Here is an 18737-nt window from a genome sequence, read left to right on the forward strand (position 1 = left end):
TATACGCACATGCCTGTGTGTTTTCATTCATCATATTCATTTACTCGCCGACCGACTATTGGCATCGAAATCCAGTGGTCTTGCCACCAACGGAGGGACCCGGAGCGCAGGGAGCGCACACATCCATAATATAACACCACATATATAAAATTCTCCGTTAATAACTTGATATAAAATGTATTTTATAACATCCTCTTGACAGAATCTGTCCAACATTCATCCCAATGCTCCGGAGAAAACTGAAACATGATTTTTTTCCCTATAGGCTTTATGACACTTAATAGGTGATTCCCTTTATTTAAAGATGTTGCTTATTATATCTTAAGTAAAGGAAAGTGTTCAGAGTTTCTGCACATAAGAGCAGCACGTAATAAAATATAGCCTATAATTCGTTGCGCTCAGCAGCCACTAATAAAGCTCTTTATGTATTTAAAATTTCCTTTTTTAATTTTACCACGTTATATAAAAACATACACACTTGTTTGAGGACACAGAACACATTTTATACTTGCAGTTTTCCCCGTCAAAAAAGTGCTGCGCAGCTGCAGACAGAAAAAAAGGTCGCCTAGTTTCTGCGTTCACTCACCCCGAAAATGCTCTGTTTGCATGATTTGATTAATTTCATCGTATCCAAATACTTTATAAATAATATTTAAAACATTCTCCGGTGTTCATTTATTTATTTATTTATTTATTTTAGAAAATATCTAAAATCTTTTTTTTAAAAGAGGCTTTTGAAAAATGAAAGTTTAATATAAATTTAAAACAGTTTGATTTAGTACCTAATTGTTATAGCTATAGCTTTTGTTAGTTTTATATTGGTTTATTTATTTAATGTGTTTTTTATAGGCCTATCTGATATTTGTAATTCTTTAAATTATTTCAATATAGGGCTATTTTATCTAGATATGACACTATTGTTTTGAGCCTACAAAAGTGGACATGAAATTTGTAAAGTTTAATGTCTTACTGTTGTATTCATATAGTGTATTATCACCAAAATAAATTAAAACAATAAAAATAAAAGAAAAAAGCCGCTCGCGGCATCAACAGAGCTATGAATGGAGCGCTCTTTTTTCGGTCTCACACACATACACATTACACAGGCATCTAAACGCGCAAAAACACACTTAATAAACTTGACAAAACCTCTTGAAAACCTTTACTGTCAGCTGTGTCTTTAATATGGTGTAAAGATTATTATGTGTTATTGAAACATCAAAGATGCAGCAAAGAAAGATCATTTTATGCAACAGCCTTACATTTAAAAGAGAAACATAAGGGCGATCATATGCAAAAAAGACCCCAGCCTATAATTTGTTCCAGATGTTTTCTTTCCCTTATTTATTTATTTATTTATTTATTTATTTGTTTGGCGCATGTACTCGGGTGCGATCGGAAAACTGTGCCCGCCTCTCCTTTCACTCCGCCCCGAAGCCCCGGCTGGCCCTCTTTGGCCCAAGGTATTCGGCGGGCCGAAAAGGCCGGCCGCTGGCCCCAAGAAAGCCCCGCTTTGGCCCGATTAGGCCCCGGAAGTGACAGTGGAAACGCCACTGGCCTTGTCTCGCCCTGGCTCGCTCGCTTTAGGCGCGATAGTGGAAACGCGGCTAATGTACACATGCGTAGCCAAATTCACACACATAAAACCAAAATCAATGCGCAAAATATTTTATACATTCACAAAAAAGATTCACGTGCACAAAATATAAATAAAAATACAATTCAGAAATGCAAAATTGAGCAGATTGCGCAAAAGCTGTGCAGAGTGGGTCACATCGAAGACAGATCTCAGCTGATTGGCTGAAAGGTACGAGTCATCTGCTGCTACCAGGAGAGTGTCAAAAATACACACACATCCAGGGGGAGTCATACGTGAAGGAGGATTTGCACATTTTCATTCAGGATAAACTCGCAAATTTGAAACATTCAAAACTTTCTGCACACTGTGTGTTATTTGTACATGGTGTTTTGCATTTGTGAAATGTATTTAATGAACATGTATTTTTATTTTTGTGCACGTGAATCGTTTTTTTGAATATATATATATATATACATATTTTGCACACTTGAATTTGGTTTTATGCTACGCATGAATTTTGCGTGAATTACTTTAGACACTAATCTGACTCTATACGTCACAGCAAAATGAACTGCTAACTATTCCAGCATGTTTTATGCAGCGGATGCCCTTTTAATCACAACCCAATACTGGGAAACACCCATAAACTCATTCACACACTCATACAGTCGTGCCAATTTAGCTTATTCAATTCAACTATAGTGCATGTCTTTGAACTGTGGGGGAAAACGGAGCACCCAGAGGAAACCTACACAAACACGGAGAGAACATGCAAACTCCACACATAAATGTCAACAGACCCAGCCGGGACCCGAACCAGCAAACTCTTCTTGCTGTGAGGTGACAGTGCTAACCACTGAGCCACTGCGCTGTCCTTTTCACCATGATTTTACACCTATTTAGATTATATTTTAACTGCAATGTCTTGCTTTACCGTTTGGATGGGGGTCCATAATAACTGTGATGATCATATTTGGGCATCTGAATCTACAAGATTGAATCCCCTGCTTCAGACAACCCAAAACATATCTGGAAACTTCATTAACCTTTACCTGCACTCACACACACGCAGCACAGGGGGGTTTGCTCCTGCAGGGTGGCCTGACCAGATTTGCCTAATTGCTTGGGAGGACCCCCATCGCTTGACCCATTGTTTCCATAATGACCTCCCGACCCTTAGGCTGAGTTTTCTGATAACAGGCCCGCTAATGAACAACATTAACATACAGCTCATCCAGCTTAAGCTAAATTCCCTCTCAAATACCCGCCAATGTCCTACACAAAAGCACCAAACATACTGAAATATCAGACAACAATGATAACTGCTGGTAACTGACTGCAGTTAAGAGCAAAGGGGAATTTTATTCAAATCAAGGCTGAGGGGATTCAAGAAATGCTGTGCTTCATCCGATTATGCCTACATCTGTAGGCTACTACATAGCTTCAGTGTGTAAAAAAAGTAAAATGTCCAAATCTATAGGCAGAATGTTCCCACTACTTTTAGCAAAACTCTGAAATGTAAATTCGTGTTCAAAAATTAAAGAACAAGGAACAATTTCCTAAATTTTAAGGTCACTTGTTATCTAATACGAGGAAAAGCGCAGTTTTTAAAGATATTTAATGAGTTGCAAACACAAAATCTAGGTACAAAATCAAAAACAAAGGCACAAAATCTGCCACCTTTTCAGATGGTACATTTTTGTTTCTAACAGATCCTAAAAGGTAGATATTAATACCTTTCATTTATGAATTTTCTTTTCAGCTTAGTCCCTTTATTAATCTGGGGTCGCCACGGCGAAATGAACCGCAATCTTGACCAACATCTGTTTACGCAGCGGATACCCTTCCAGCCACAACCCATCTCTGGGAAACATCCATACACACTTATTCACACTCATACACCATGGATAATTTAGCCTGTACCACATGTCTTTGGGCTGTCGGGGAAACCGGAGCACATGGAAACTCCACACAAAAATGCCAACTGACCCAGCCGAGGCTCGAACCAGCAACCTTCTTGATGTGAGGCGACATAACTACCTACTGTGCCACTGCGCTGCCATATTAATACCTTTCTCATGTGTTACCATAGAGGTCCAAAATTGTACCCTAATGGTACTATTGAGCACCTGTATAGTACAAAAAGACTTTGAAAAGGTATGGACTTTTTAAAAAGGTATAGCACCATAATGACAAAATTTGTATACTGAAAACAAACAAAAAAACTAATTATACTAACTGGGACACAATTACACTATTCACTAATCAAATTTAGACAACGCTTTCAGAAACATCCCAGTTACTGGTGTTATAAATCATAAATATCTGGCAGCCTGACTTTACCATTTTCATGACTCTTTCTGGGTTTTAAATCTGTGAATTGGAAATTGCATTGTTAATGTTGCTTAATATGATCTTTAGAACATCAATACCTCATTCAAGACATCCAAAAGGGTTGGTAATTCCCGAAAGATGAAGACAGGATAATGCAGATAATCTCAATGAGTGTCTTGAAAGGGAAGCCCAGACTCCTGATCTAAACCTCATTTAAAATATCATGAACTTATGGCTAACAAACTCATTACACTCAGTGAACTGTGGAAGAAACTAAAGAACAGACTATTTGTGAGAGGTGCATGTATGAATGATTTCTGAACTGTACATCCAGTGGACTATCCTATAAGGCCACAGGAGAAAGTTTGTGAACAGAATGAACAGCATTGCCACATGGCACATGGCAATATGACAGATGTGAAACGTATTAAAATTCATATACTGTAGACAAATTACTTCAGAAGAACTACAGAGTCAGTGATTTCAAGCACAGCCATGGAGTTTGTTAACTACATTTCTGAGAGATGGGCCTTCAAGCTAATATGTTTCAGAGTAGAGATTCAGATAACGTAAACAGACATGAATCAGACCCTTCAGGTTAATGATAGAATCTTGAATGTTCTGAATGCTCTCTAACACTTTAGTCAGCTCAATCTGACTATATAATTTCATGTCTCTCATTCCTGCAATTTTAATGTAAGCACATTCATGTACCAACATGTTCGTTCTTGGAGCCAGAAATATGATGTTCTTTTTCCCCAAACATAAAAACATTTTATATTTGTTATTTTATTAATCAATAAATAATTTTTATGAATAATGTTTTTTTGTTTGTTTTTTTAGACACAGTGGGGCAGTAGGTATGGCTGTCGCCTCACAGCAAGAAGATCACTGATTCAAGAATTGGCTGGGACAGTTGGCGTTTCCGTGTGGAGTTTGCATGTTCTCCCTGCGTTCGTGTGGGTTTCCTCTGGGTAATCCAGTTTCTCCCACAGTTCAAAGACATGCGGTGAATTGGGTGTGCTAAATTGTCCGTATGTGTATGAGTGTGTATGGATGTTTTCCAGAGATGGAATGCAGCTGGAAGGACATTCGTTGCATAAACCATGTGCTGGATAAGTTGGCAGTTCATTCTGCTGTGGCGACCCCAGATTAATAAAGGGACTAAGCCGAAAAGAAAATGATTGAATGTATTTTTTAATTGTTGATAAATTTTGCGTGGGTTTCCTCCGGGTGCTCCAGTTTCCCCCACAGTCCAAAGACATGCGGTACAGGTGAATTGGGTAGGCTAAATTGTCTATAGTGTATGAGTGTGTGTGTGAATGAGTGTGTGTGTATGGATGTTTCCAAGAGATGGGTTGCGGCTGGAAGGGCATCCGCTGCGAAAAAACATGCTGGATAAGTTGGCGGTTCATTCCGCTGTGGCAACCCCGGATTAATAAAGGGACTAAGTCGAAAAGAAAATGAATGAATAAAATTGAAGTGGTAACATTTTAAATGGTTTAGACTGACTTAAGAAATTGGATATATGTACTTAATATAGAAATACAAGTCAATATACAGTAGATGCTAATAAAAATGTAACAATATTGAAATATATTTATAATATATTAAAAATACCCCAAGGAATTAATACCATGCAAAGAACAAACATTGCACCTATAGACATATTTTTTTGTAATTGATTTACTAGTTAAATCTATATTCAAAATACAGCCATGTCACGTGTTCACCTATAATGAAAATCTACATTGTAGAAATGCACAAATACAAATTCTCTCAGCTGACAGAGCTGATTATTCACTAGTGTGGTCCCTTTTTTAAAATAAAAATACATATTTGTACCTTAAAGTATCATTTTTGTACCTTTAGTGTACACTTTTGTACCTTTTTTAGGGTTTTTAAAGATATTTTTGAAATAAATACAAATAAAGCTAATTCTTCATTCAACAATTTCCTTCTGGGTTACTTATATCAATAATAAACTAATTTACTCAAATTAACCTTTATAATATTAACAATGAATTCACAAAAAAATGCTTCTCTGTCCACAAATAAAACTAGGTGTAACCAGATAATTGCATTAAGATTTTAGAAGTTGCACTTCACAAAAACTTAAGAGAGCAAACTGCAGTTCTTCTCATCATTGTCATCCAATTCATAATAATTCCACTCAAGAGCAGTTTGTTTAATCACCTGTGAAATTGACTGATTTTTGTCAGTTTATTATAAAAAATTATGGTCAAACTGTACCCTGACTCAATTTTGGCTTTATTTTTGGTGTCAGATATGAAGCTATCTAAACTTAAGCATGCAGTGCTCTGGTTTGTAACATTTAGCACATATTTGTTGTACTTGACTGGAAACAAACAAACAAACAAACAAACCAAAATCTCCCCACTGCTCAGCATTGATAAACCAATGTGCTGCCTGCAGCTTGAAAAGGTTGACATTCCCTTAAAAACCTTCTCTTCAAAAAAAAAAGTGTAGCATGGAAGCCTTTTATTAAAGCTGTAAATGAACCAAACACTGTTAAAAAAATCTGTTAATTAACAGTTTCCATATTTTGTGATTCAAGTGTTTTCCATTTATTTACGGTTGTGAATTGCATTGGATGTTGATCTCTCACTGGGCTATTTTGATTAAATGTTATTTTATTTCCATTCTTGTATTACTATTGCTACGTTTACTATTAATTTTATATTATGGCTGTGTAAATAAATAACATGCAGTTTTCAAAAATATTGAAAGTGCTTTATTTCCACTACATTTTAAGTTTCAGACACAGCCTTTTTATCCATTTAATGGATCGGCTACAAAGCACACGTTTGTATCATCAATAATTAAGAGTGCGGGTAAAACAGATAGAAAAATCAGGACCGGAGAGGTTTGATTTAAAAAAAAACTAAATAAACTTGAGCTTAATTCAACGTTCATTCATTCATTCATTTTCTTGTCAGCCTAGTCCTTTTATTAATCTGGGGTCGCCACAGCGGAATGAACCGCCAACTTATCCAGCAAGTTTTTACGCAGCGGATGCCCTTGCAGCCGCAACCCATCCCTGGGAAACATCCACACATACACACACACACTCATACACTACAGACAATTTAGCCTAACCAATTCACCTGGGGCCTTATGTACGAAGACTTGCGTGGAAATCTTACTAAAACATTGCGTACGCACAAAGCTGTAAATGTGCGTACGCAGAAAAAAATTCAGATGTATGAAACACTGCGTACGCCGAATCTCACGCATATTCTTTTGTACATCTGAATGAACGTGAAACTGAGCGCAACATGCACGAGCACAAAACCCCTCCCTGCCTCCTCCCCCGTATGAATATGCTAATGACTATGCTAATGGCAAAACCCAACGAAAAAGCAACGGCAAAATCAAGCAAAAAGAGAAACTTTGAACAGAATGTGAATTGGAGGTGCTGCTTTCGGAGGTAGACCGGAGAAAAGCGGTGTTATTTGCAAGTTTGTTCTCCGGAATTAACAACAAAAGAAAAAAATAGAGTGGGAGAGTTTAGCTGATGCAGTTAACACAGTTGGGTCTGAACATCGCACTGAGTGCATTAAAAAAGAAATAGTGTGGTTTATAACTGAAAAATGTTGCAGCACCCTTAGCAGTCTCAGTGGCGCACCTCATAAGAAACATGTGATCACGTACTGACATGTTCGAGCATAATATCGGCTCGAATCCAGCGTTTAATGAATTCTTTATTTTTTTCCCCGCTACATATCAGATTTTGCCCACTATTTATCACGAGAAAGACAAGTAGGAATCATCAATAAGTTTGTGCATCATATTTTATTTGCACATTTATTGAATGGAAATGTTTCTGATTCACGCATGCAAATTCATCTTCAGATAGTGTCTTTATAGCAATGAGCGTGCGGTAGATCGCTCAGATTACATTGGGAAAACAGGCGACCGCTGCAAATTGTGCTTTAATGTTTAGCTGGTCAACTGTATGGTATGGAAATCTTACATACCTGCTATATGAACCCGTCTCATAAAGCTGCCATTGCAAGGCTCAGACACTTTGTAGAGAGGAATTTAACACAACTGCCTCTAGGAGTCGCCAATGGAAATAAAACAGACACGCACAAAAAATGTGCGTACGCCTGCCAGAAAGCTGCCGTGAACCTGCGCACATTCCCACGTTCAGTTCATTGTTAGTAAATCCAAACGTGAGCGATTCTGAGCGTGAAACCTGGCGTACGCAAAGTTTTTGTGCGTACGCAGCGTTGATACATGAGGCCCCTGGGCTGTGAATTTGGACTGTGGTGGAAACCAGAGTACCCAGAGGAAACCCACGCAAACGCAGGGAAAACATGCAAACTCCACACAGAAACACCAACTGAGCCGAGGATCAAACCAGCGACCTTCTTGCTCTGAGGCGAACATGCTACCCACTGCGCCACTCTTAATTAAACGTTATAATGCAAAAAATTGCACACATATATTAATACAGCTGTTCTGTGTCAGTTAAATCAGTTGACTGTTGAAAATCTACATTTTTATCCCAACTGGTTAAGTTATTAAAGAAATAACTGATTAAAGGTGAAAAATAACCCAACAAAGCATTAATATTTTTAACTCAACCACTGGGTTAAATAAATAACTCAATATTTTTTAGAGTGATAGCTGAGCATATAGTCCATTGCTTTATTTTAGGTGCGAATAATGATATTTAAAAAAAAACCTGAAACTTTTTTACTTCCTCCTTCAGTTCCTCTCAAAGTCTCTCCTTCCAGAGTTTCTTTTATTTCTCACTTCCACTGTTTATTATTCTCTCTCTCTCTCTCTCTCTCTCTCGTCTCCATTCCAGTTCTGTAATCCTCCCAGAAATGCCACCAAATGGTGTCCCGTTACAGTAATTTTGTTTCTTAGAAAATACATTTACCATCTGGAGCTCACACACATACACAAACGTATAGTACATGCATAAACACACACACACACGATGGTCCTCTGGTCTCAGCCCATGAGATGTAAGTACTTCCATAGCATCTAGTTAAAGTGAATGAGTCAGTCATATTCAATAAGGCCAGTCTGTCACACCCGCAGGAGACAGGCTTTGTTGACCTGATGCTAATGTGTCAGTTATCAGACAATGGCAATTTACGGTCTTTTGTGCGAGGACTAATCTCTGTTAATAGCTTGACACAATCAGGTCTGCCCAGCTGCAACAAGGATTTTTTGTGAACGACAGTGTGTGTTGTTGTTTTTAGGATACAGTATAGGTAAAATGTGAATGGAGGTCAGATCTTTTTGAATAAACAGTATATTTGGAAATGGTGAAATGACAAATGTTTAGGGAAGTTCATTCACCTAAAAGTAGATGGTGAGATATTATATTAATTAAAAATAAAATAACACTGATTTATTTGAACAGCGTGTGAGTTTGGTGAACGGTCAGATGAATGTCAAATGAAAATTTTTCACACTAAAACGAGTCCAAAGACATGCGCTTTAGGTAAATTGAATAAGCTAAATTGGCAGCAGTGTATGTGAGTGTTTGCTAAAGTGTGTGGGTGTTTCCCAGAGTTGGGTTGAGGCTGAAAGGGCCTCCAATGCATAAAACATGTGCTGAATAAGTTGGCGGTTAATTCCGCTGTGGCAACCCCTGATTAATAAAGGGACTAGGCTAAAAAGAAAATGAATAAAAATGAATCAACATAATTATGAAGGTCTCTAGATTCATCCAAACAAAACAAATATTTCAATAAATCTATAGTTTTTTCTCTACTTTGTCAAAAGTTAATGTGCCAACTATAGCTGCCGGTGAGCAATACACAATAAAAGTACATAAATCATGGAAAATTAGGAAATAGTTTATAAGTTAATAAATAAAGGTTATTGGTTCATTGGTCTTGTTTAATGTTTTTTTTTTTTACTTTCATAATACCCAATCTAAAACATCCAAACATAACTTAATATATATAATATCATATATAACTTAATAAATATAAGATATTTACTTTAAATTTGCCTATATATATATATATATATATATATATATATATATATATATATATATATATATATATATATATATATATAATTTGATACACAGCTAAATCTTTAAAGTAAAATTAACTTCTTTCACTGGTCCCACTCCCACAAAGACAAAGAGAGTTTAAGTAATACTAGAGCCGAGTTAAAGTGCTGACTGAAAAGAGAATGATGAACTCCTGCTGATAAAAAGCAGAAAACTAAAACTGTATTCAGTCACAACCTTAGACCCTGCTGTACACACAAACACAGGTATTGTCTAAATTGCAGCTTTTTCTACACAGACTGTTCATCCACACAAAAACACAAACACTTTAATCCAAAATCTTGAATCTCTAGTCAAGGTGAAGATATCAAGAGTGCCAGGGACTGTGTTTTTAGAAAATGGAGAATTTTTTTTTTGTTTGTTTACAAAAATAACATTGGACAGGGCCTTGGAGGAACTCAACTGAAAACTCAATAAATCTCTTCATATTGGGTTCATATTGAATGGTCTTCTAGTTTTAATTATAATAAATGTGTTTTGGGTTATCAATTAATCTGTTGAAAGCAGTTGTTTTGCGTTAGAATGCCAAATGTTCTCCTCCTGATGTGCAAATTTTACATTGAAGGGTTCTTACAAAATATTTGTCCACCGGAAAAACAAAAGAAAAACCTGGTGAAAATAAATGCAAAACATGTTAATATAGGACACTATTAACAAGGCTACATGCATGAAACCATTTTTTTTTCTTCATTTGGGCACAAATGGGTTAATGATTTAAAAACATTATATAATGTATATACATTTTTCACAAGGACACACTTGGGGACAGCATAAATGCAAACAATAAAATGCTTGCCAATTAATATTACCCAAACTACGTTAAGAATAGATTAATTTACATTGAGAATGAACATTAATTTAAACAAATGCTCAGTTAGTTAACAGATTCTCACATTTCAGGATTCATGGGGGTTTTCTATTAATTTATCTAAATTTATTTATATTTATTTATTTTAATCACCTTTTATTGACCTTGCCAGTAGTCTGAAACAATTTATCTTGGACTGTCATGTAAATTAAAGTTGAAAATGCTATTTCAAAGTGTAAATAAACAAGAAACATGTTAAACATAAGATGAACAGTTTTACCTGACATGTTTTATGCCCTGAATTGTCTAAGTCAGTGGTTCTCAAACTGTGGTACGTGTACCCCTAGTGGTACGCGGGTTTCCTTCTAGTGGTACACGGAGGAATGAAATATGTCTTGTACATGCAACATATAATTCAAAATGTATTAAAAATTATGTATATAATATGCCATATATTATATATAGGTTATATTTCTGAGGTAATCTGCCAGGTTTTTTAACTGTGCAGAGTTGTAGCTGCTTTACTGGTCCAACTACGCTACGGTATTTCAATGCTGCTCATTTTGGTGGTACTTGGAGAGACAATGTTTTTCTAAGGTGGTACTTGATAGAAAAAAAGTTTGAGAACCACTGGTCATGGGTGCCCAAACTTATGAAGGGAAAAAAATCAAAACTTGATTGAGGGTGGTTGGCCAAAGCTAAATATACCAAACTGTATCACATTATGGTAACTTACAAATTTAAAAATACTGTACTTACAACACAATAAAACCACAAAAAATCTCATTTATAACACAATCCATGCTTTTAAAAAAAAAAAAAAAATAGCCATTTTTCACTCAATAGTGAATTATATATCCTATAAGTGTGGCTTTCGCAACGTGCCACACACATATACTGTATGCCTAGATATAAATTTCTAGATCTAAAAATGTGCTTAAGGGTTTTGTGACTTTTTAAAAAATGCAATTAATTCACAACATTTAATTAAAACATTTAATTTCAGTTTGCCTTTTTGTAGTTCATCAATAAAACAAACAAACCTAGGATTGTGTTAAATTAGTGACGATCTCTGTTGAAGGCATTCACCCCAACCTTACACATTATTCTCAGATGGGGGAATGGTGGGCCAAATGAAAGGTTACCATAGGCCAACTTTGGCCCGTGGTGGGCCCTAGTTTGGGCATCACTGGTCTAAATCGAGTTATTATTACTGAAAAATATATTAGTTTATTTAAAAGAGTGAGTATCCCTGTTGTAACTTCCAACTTTTATGTAGACTTAATTTCATATTTAATCACAAGTTCACTTACTTAATTTTTAAATCAACAGGATTACTCACTTCTTTAAATAAAGTCGACAAATCGCTTTTAACAGTGAAATCCACAATGCTTTATATTAATAATAATACACCTAAATGTTAAAATTTTCAGAAGGTTTGTGTTTAATTTTGTACAACAAACAATTGTGGGCTGTTTTACCGTTCTCGTTTTCTTGTAATTTGGATTCCAATCCAAGAAGCACTGCATTGGTGTCATAGTTGCGAACTAATGAGTGTGTGTTTTAAGATGTTCATTGATAGTGAATTGACCTCCTGTCTCAGATAAAGTAAACAGAGACAGACAAGCACAGTCTGTAACCTTTAACCCCACATAGGCACACATTTACAAAAGGCTCCATCCGTCTGAAGACGTGAATAGGCATGCAATTTGTATCTAAGCTATGTATCGGACATACAAATTGTGAATATTTAGGTTTTAAAAAAAAAAAAAGTAGAGTACATTTATGTGAATGGTATGCTGTAAAATTCACATATACTGTAAAAAGAAATAGATTTTGATGTGATTAAAGTTTTAATTTGTGTTCCTTAAGATGCATTTTGAGTTAGCTCATCATCCCTTGTCATACTTTGTATACAGTAATTAGCAGTGCAAACATACAAATAAACAACCTTGCCAAACACTAAACCCCGCCTAAATTTAAATGCAGATGAGCGATAACGAGGGACCAATGGGGGGAGGGGCTGCTAATGTACATGTACGTGTGTGTGTGTGTGTGTGTGTGTTTGCGGGGGGTGGGGGGGTCCAGCGAGCACTTAAATCCCGCCTGAACACAGAAACTCCAGATCAGATACTAATACTCGCTTGGGGAAACTTCGAGGAGACTTCACTTAACTTCAGGACATACAACAAACCCAAAGATGAAGTCATCGGCATCTTGCGCGCTCCTTCTGCTGGCATCAGTCGTTCTACCGCTGTCTTCTGCGTTATCGGGGGAATATTGCCACGGTTGGACGGATTCCTTCAACTCTTGGCACCGGGGATTCCAATGTCCCGAGCGCTATGATGGCGAGGACGCACGCTATTGCTGCGGGACGTGCGCGCTCAGGTACTGCTGTACGTACGCGGAGGCGCGCCTCGATCAGAGCACCTGCGACACCGGTACCGAGTCCGAAAGCACAGACGACATGAGAAAAGTGACTGAAAGTGGTGAGTATTTGTGTAAAAAGCTTATTTCTTTCTTGTTTACAGTAGTGTAATGAGTTAACTAAGTTAAAATAACTTTTATCCAATCGATTTCCATTGCATTAACCATTTGACTGCCCAATTTAAAGTGATTTAAAGAAAGACTTGTTTTAAATAATGGTTTACACACACAGCATTATTGGTTTACAAAAAAATAAAAATAAATAAATCAAACAAACATAATCCTGTTGAACTACAACACTTAATTTGGGTTTTATTGTAAAAAATAAATAAATAAGAAAACATCTCAAATGAGAATCTGAAATATTTTTAAAGAATAAAGATGATTTAGTATCCAAAATGTTTTATTTTGATTATTTAAAAAAATGAATTAGTCTTACACTTCACATTTTTAGATTTTTCACAGTCTATGTATTAATTCCGGCACTTTTACCACAAACTGACATATCAACCATTTGCTAGAGGCATAACACACTGAGTGTGTTAAGAGGAGTTGAGAAATGCAGTCCAAAAAAAAAAAAAAATTGGTGGGGTAGTTAAAGGGTTAAAGAAAGTTTGACTGATCAAATACATTTTCAGATCTCATTAAAAATATTTAAAAATACAAAAATGACATATTCCTAATTGGAAATTTAGTTACTATATTTGGTAGAATATGACCACTTTGAGTAAAATATAACATTATCTAAAGTTTAAAATTGTAAATGGTTTTGAGCCCTTTTTTCATCCTGAAATTGACTTTTTGGGCACATTTTTACAGTCAAAAAATTAAAATAGTGGCAACATTTAAATTGTCTGGGTTCATTCAAGGTATTGATTTAAATAAACCTAATTACATTAATTTACGCACACACAAAACAAATTTTATTGGATGAATCAGGATAAAATAGCTATTTAAGGACACAATTGCAGGTTTTTGTCTTTTTTTTTTGTAACTACACTATCGGTCAAAAGATTGGGGTCAGTCTTTTTATTTTTTATAATAAATCTTATTTAATAATTTAAATAAAATTACTCTGTTTATCAAGGCGGTTAAATACTTATTTATTAAATATTTATTTATTACTTATTTTTAAATGATATTATTACTCCAGTCATTATTGCTTTTATTACTGTTATCATGAATAATAATAATGATAATAATTAATAGCAGAGTGATTTAAGAAGGATTATGTGACTCTGAAGACTGGAGTAATAAAGTTAAAAAAATATGTTTAAAATCTCTGGAATAAATTATTAAATTAAATGATAAACTACTTCTAAACAGTTATTTTATAGTGCAAATACATTTCACAATTTTAAAATTTGTACTGAATTTTTGATTAAATAAATGCAGCCTTGGTGAGCAGGAGAAGCTTATTTTAAAACATTTACAAATCATACTGAGCCTAAACCTTTGACCAGTAGAGTATCTTTTCTATAATCTTTTGGAAAGATATTGATTGCAAATGAATGAAATGATGACATTTTTGTAACTCTCACTGGCAGATTTTCATCAAACTCTCATGAGTATTTTCAACACACATCTAATTTCATTTATTCTTATCTTCCCCAGTACCAACATATCTCCCCTTTGTGATTGTGGTGAGTGCGTTCCTGTCGTTTGTGCTGGTCGGTGCGATTGTATCTGTCTGCTGCTGCCAGTGTGTGAAGCCCAAAGCAAGCGATCATCCAGTGGGACCCTCCGCTGCTCAGACCAGCCTGCTGGAGTCTGGAGGTCCGTCAGTAGACAACTCCACCCCGTCCCGCACCTCCACGTCCGGCTCCTCCACGACAAACGCTCGCCCTCCGCCATCAGAGCTCAGTGTGAACCTCTACGGCCCCATGGCAAACTCATACCCAGCTCCTCAGCCCCAGCAATATGTTCCTCCGCTCTCTCAGGGGGCGCCACAGTTCTATCAGCCCTACATGAATTACGCTCTGCCTCCAGAACGCAGCATGCTCATGGCCCCTGCGTTCCTGGACAGCCGGTCAGCATTCGGACAACCGTTTCCTCAGGCTCCCATGCACACAGAGCCTATCTATCCCACTGTCACTATCTGAAGTTGTTCATAAAGCTATACACTTATATTTTTGGGACTACACATGGATTATTAATGTTTACTTTGCTTTTTTAAATGGCTTCCAAAGATATATTTACTTGCATACACAAACAATCAAGACTGATGTTATTATGTTGGTCATATTATTGCTTCTCATAGGAGTGTATTTGCATGAACGCTTGATTGTTTCTTCAGCAATCACAGATTGTAATGTTATTTATAAAAGATTAGAGAATAAATCTATTTTCATAGGCAATTTCTTTGACTCTTTTCTTATTTTTACTCAATAGTACACACAGGAACTTGTGAAAATGCACACAATAGTCCTTATACACTGTGGAAAAAAGCAATTGGTCACTTTATTTGAATAAAAAAAGAGTAAACCCAATGCCTTAAAAGCGACTTGTTGAGTTTAATTTAAAAAATTAAGTTGACAGAACTTAATTTTTGTAATCACACACAGTTTATTTCCTTAAAAAGCAACAGGTTTACTCACTTTATTAAGTAAAGTCAACTAATCACTTTAAAACACTCACACAATAGCCATTTTAAGAAGTTATTTACTCTCTTTCCTTATTGGAAGTATTTTAAGTCATGAAGTACAATAAATCATTCATATTTCATAAGATAAACATATAAAACTCAAGCAGCATTGGCTTGATTCTTTACATCTGGTTGACATTACAGCAGTGAAGTCACATGATCTTCCATTAAACTGAAGATCTCTCTGAAGAGAGATAAGAGAAGAGCGGTAAGAGGCTCTTTGTCCTGCAAAGAGCTTTGAGTTTTCCTTTACAGTATTTGTGATAGTAAAGCTCTCCAGCCGTGTGTGTGGCTGAGCAGGTTTTCGGTGTTTGTGTGGGGAGACGGCAGGGGGCACAGGACAAAAGATGCAGATCTCCTCACGCCCCTGAGAGTGGGATTAGTGCAGGTAAAGAGGGGTGTGTGAGTGGGATTAGGCTCTGGACGGCCCAGCTGGAGTTTAAGCAGATGCAGATGAGATCATTAACGAGCTGTAGACCAACCTACTGAGTTTCGGCCTCAATTCTGTTTTCATGTAAAACACTTAATGTGAAAAAGCAGAAGCTGAAGATACATGGATGTATGCAGCCACATTAATCTGATGAGGTAAATATCTGTAAATGCTAGCTATACTTACTACACGTAAATGTCTACTTTTCCTTATTCTCACACTGTAGAAATGTTGAGTTTTTTTTTCCTTTGGCTTAGTCCTTTTATTCATCAGGGGTCGCCACAGCGGAATGAACCGTCAACTTATCCAGCATATGTTTTACACAGCGGATGCTCTTGCAACTGCAACCCAGCACAGGAAAACACTCATACACTCTCATTCACACACATACACTATATCCAATTTTGTTTATTCAATGCAAACTCCACACGGAAATGCCAACTGTTCAAATGCTAGGTTTCACACAATTGCTTTGAGTTAGAAAATGCAGGAACATGAGGGAATTAAGATACGTTTTTAGTTTTTGTAACTTTAAAAGGATTGAACATAAAACAAGCAAGTTGTCCCCAAAAAACTCAAAAATGTTGTTGTTTTAGCTAATTTTAAATCGGTCGGTTGAACCAATAACAAACATCATTTTTTGGATTGCACAATCACACATTTTAGCTTAAATGCTTAAATTAGAACAGTGAAACAAAGATGCTGAGCTGTATTCTGTTTGAGTTTTGCAGTCACTCTTAAGAATAAAGGTTTTTGCATGCCAGAGAGGAACTAAAAGTTTCTTAAAAGAACCACTGTCTGCCTAGTGTGAAGAACATTTTAGTATAGAGAACCTTTTATGCAATCCAAGGTTGGTTAATCTATAAAAGTTATATATTAAATATACAATACGTTTTGGAAAGACTACCATAATGTTTTTTTTTTTTTTTTTTTTTTTTTTTTGAGTATGCTCTGTTGACCAAGGCTGCATTTGTTTGATCAGAAATGCAATAAGCATCAATGCTATAAAATATGATTTCATTTTTTCATCTGTTTTCCGTTCGAAGATGTGAAGAATCTTAATTTTTAGCATTATTGCTTCAGATTTTGGTGTCACATGACCTTTTTTTTTAAATCAATGTATTTTTTTGATGTGTTTTAATCAATGGTCATAATATGATTATTAACTGCTTTCCTGAACTCCTGATACATTCATTGCACATACATTCATTGCACTTTGGGTTTTTTCATAAACAGAAGGTTAGCCCATTATTAATAGATTGTTAAGGGTGAAAAAACGAATTAAATCATCCTATAAAATTATTTCTGAAGGATTGTGAACATGGAAATCACACAATCATTCAGAAATAGTTTTACATATTTAATGTATCTTACACTACCTGACAAAAGCCTGTCATCTATATAAGTTTTAGGAACAACAAATGATAACTTGACTTCTAGTTGATCATTTTGCATCAAAAGTGACATTTATGATGGCAAATGGCATACATTTCACCAAAATAAAATAAAATGTCTTCATTTATTTATTAGGACAGTAAGGTCTTACTTTTCTTAGACAAAAGTGTTGTCACTTAACAGAAAAAAAGGTACAGTATGGTGCATCCATATATCTCTGCAATGACTTAAATAACTTATTAATAAAGTCATCTGGAATGGCAAAGAAAGCATTCTTGCCGCACTCCCAGAGTTCATCAAACATTTTTTTGATTAATCTTCAATGCCTCCTTTATCTTACCTCAGATATGCTCAATTATGTTTATGTCTGGTGACTGGGCTGGGCAATTTTGGGGTACTCTGACCTTCTTTGCTTTCAGGAACTTTGATGTTTTGGGCGAAAGTATGAGAACGAACACTTATCCTGTTGACCACTATCCTCTCCAGTGGTTTGTAATGTAATGGGCAGCACATATGTCTTGATACCTGTTGATGTTGCCATCCACTCTGCAGATCTCTCGCACGCCCCCATACTGAATGTAACCCTAAACCAGGATTTGTCCTTCACCAAACTTGACTGAATTCTGTGAGAATCTTTGGTCCATGCTTTTACAACTGGGATCGACGACAAGACTTTTGTCAGGTAGTGTAAACAAGTAAGATCACACGTTTATTGCATTTTTGATCAAATAAATAAAGCCTTGGTGAGCTGAAGAAATATTTTTAAACATGTAAAACTTTTGAGTAGTAGTGTAATATGTAATAAAAAATACAACGACCATACGATAAATAGTTCTTAAAGAAATATTATTAAAGGTTAACAGTATTTTTTGTGAAGTTGTCTCGCAAGTCAACTTTAATTAAACAGAAACATTGAAAACCTGGACAGTTTTACATAAAAAGTCTAACCATTTATTTTCCCCAAATTATGTTATTTAAAGATATTGAATCTGTAACAACTTTGTGTCAACGTTGATTGTTTTAAAAACTCAACAGAACAGTTATAAA

At 35.8% G+C, this 18737-nt stretch overlaps 1 protein-coding gene and 1 long non-coding RNA gene across 2 annotated transcripts in view; both read left to right on the forward strand.

Annotated features, from left to right (window-relative positions):
- The first annotated feature begins 1374 nt into the window (after positions 1-1374).
- Positions 1375-18737, forward strand: part of LOC147843941 (uncharacterized) — a 560137-nt gene continuing 542774 nt past the window's right edge. The window contains exon 1 of the long non-coding RNA XR_015491163.1: positions 1375-1612. This is a non-coding gene — a long non-coding RNA (uncharacterized LOC147843941). The remainder of the gene's footprint in view (positions 1613-18737) is intronic.
- On the forward strand, positions 12918-15577 carry shisa2a (shisa family member 2a). Its single transcript, NM_001003631.1, is given in 2 exon segments — positions 12918-13283; positions 14836-15577. Coding segments are annotated over 2 exon segments (777 nt in total). The 5' UTR covers positions 12918-12994; the 3' UTR covers positions 15324-15577.

The sequence above is a fragment of the Danio rerio genome, chromosome 5, assembly GCF_052040795.2.
Source record: "Danio rerio strain M-AB ecotype USA chromosome 5, GRCz13ab, whole genome shotgun sequence".
NCBI classification, from domain to species: domain Eukaryota; kingdom Metazoa; phylum Chordata; class Actinopteri; order Cypriniformes; family Danionidae; genus Danio; species Danio rerio.